Raw genomic sequence first — 1,362 nt, 5'->3', positions numbered from 1 at the left:
TCCGCCTACTTTTATGCTTCTTCTCTGCTTAAGATGTGCGCTTCTATTCCTTATTACTAAGGGAACAGGCAAAACGGGTTAATCTTTTCTAACTTAGTAAGCTTAACTAATTCCAATTGCGATGCTGTTTATTAGAGCGGTAATAGGAAACGTTTATTTCTTATATCTATTCCCCGGCGTATTTTCTACCACGGGTGGTTTACGGGAAGAGTATAGCATTTAACCTAGAATTTGTACTTCTGCCTATATATACAAGTCCCAAGCTATTTAATATCCGCTTCTATTTCGGCCCTAATTAGCGCTACCGTGCGAAAGGCTCCAATTATGGCCTATATTCCAATCCGCTGTATTTAGTTTAGCATTCTGGTTGTTTAGCTTATTAGACTTATAGACCATATTAGAAATACGTAGTTAACTATAGGCGTCACTATAGTAGTGAAGAGTTGCCTAGCTACCCTTGCGGTTATTCCTTTAATACGTTTTAGTGCTAGCGCTACCCTTACCCCTTTCTTAGCTGCTCTGGCTGTATATTAGTTAAATCAAAGCTTTTAGTTAAAAACTACTCCCAGGATCTTAACCTCTAATAGTAGATATATTGCTTTCTTATTAATAATCAGTAGGTTATCCAGTAGCTTAGTATTTCTACACGTAAAGTAAATAAAGGCCGTCTTATTAGCTTTAAATATAGCACCACTCTCCTATACCTATTGTTCCGCTTTTGCTACTACTATCTCTTATAATATATTAGTATTCTTTTTAACCGATACTCCGGTGACCTATGCTATATAGTCGTCTACAAATGCTATTACCCCTTTATTACGGTTTATTTTGGATAAGATTAGGTCCGTATTAAAATATATAAATAGGATTAGAAATAGTAGGGATTCTTAAGGTAACCCTGCTTATAGTAGATTAGTCGTCCCTATAATATATCCGTTCACTATAACCAAAGCTTTTCGCTAGCTATAGAAGTCAATTGTCTAGTCCACTAACGCACTAGGTATTCCCCTTTTCCATAGCTTTTTCGCAAGTATTTTAATATTAACGCTATTATAGGCGCCCTTTACGTCGAAACTTACTAAACTTAGAGTTCTCTTATCCCTCCAGGCTTAGAAGACGCTTTCTTAAAGTATAGTTAACGCTTAGGTAGTTAATCTACCCTTTCTTATACTAAAGTGGCTTTTTAGGAGCAGGTAATGTACTTCTGCTAAAAAGGACAGTCTCTCCACTATTATTGCTTCTAAGTTCTTTCCTAGTGTCACAAGGAGGGAGATAGGTTAGTACGCTTTAGCTAGGGTATAGTCCGGTTTATTCGGTTTCCATAGGGGTATAATCTTCGCGATTTTCCACGCTTTTGGAAGT

The 1,362-nt window shown here is 36.9% G+C and overlaps 1 protein-coding gene across 1 annotated transcript; it reads right to left on the bottom strand.

Moving 5' to 3' along the window:
* Nucleotides 1–371: 371 nt before the first annotated feature.
* On the bottom strand, nucleotides 372–530 carry K441DRAFT_564549 (uncharacterized protein; the record flags this gene model as incomplete). Its single annotated transcript, XM_067643654.1, has 1 exon — nucleotides 372–530. A coding segment is annotated over one exon (159 nt), but the record flags the coding sequence as incomplete, so codon positions are not given.
* Nucleotides 531–1,362: the final 832 nt, after the last annotated feature.

Source organism: Cenococcum geophilum, assembly GCF_001692895.1.
Source record: "Cenococcum geophilum 1.58 unplaced genomic scaffold K441scaffold_25, whole genome shotgun sequence".
NCBI classification, from domain to species: Eukaryota; Fungi; Ascomycota; class Dothideomycetes; order Gloniales; family Gloniaceae; genus Cenococcum; species Cenococcum geophilum.
Note: the sequence above shows the minus strand (reverse complement) of the source record. Positions and strands in the feature narration are given on the sequence as shown.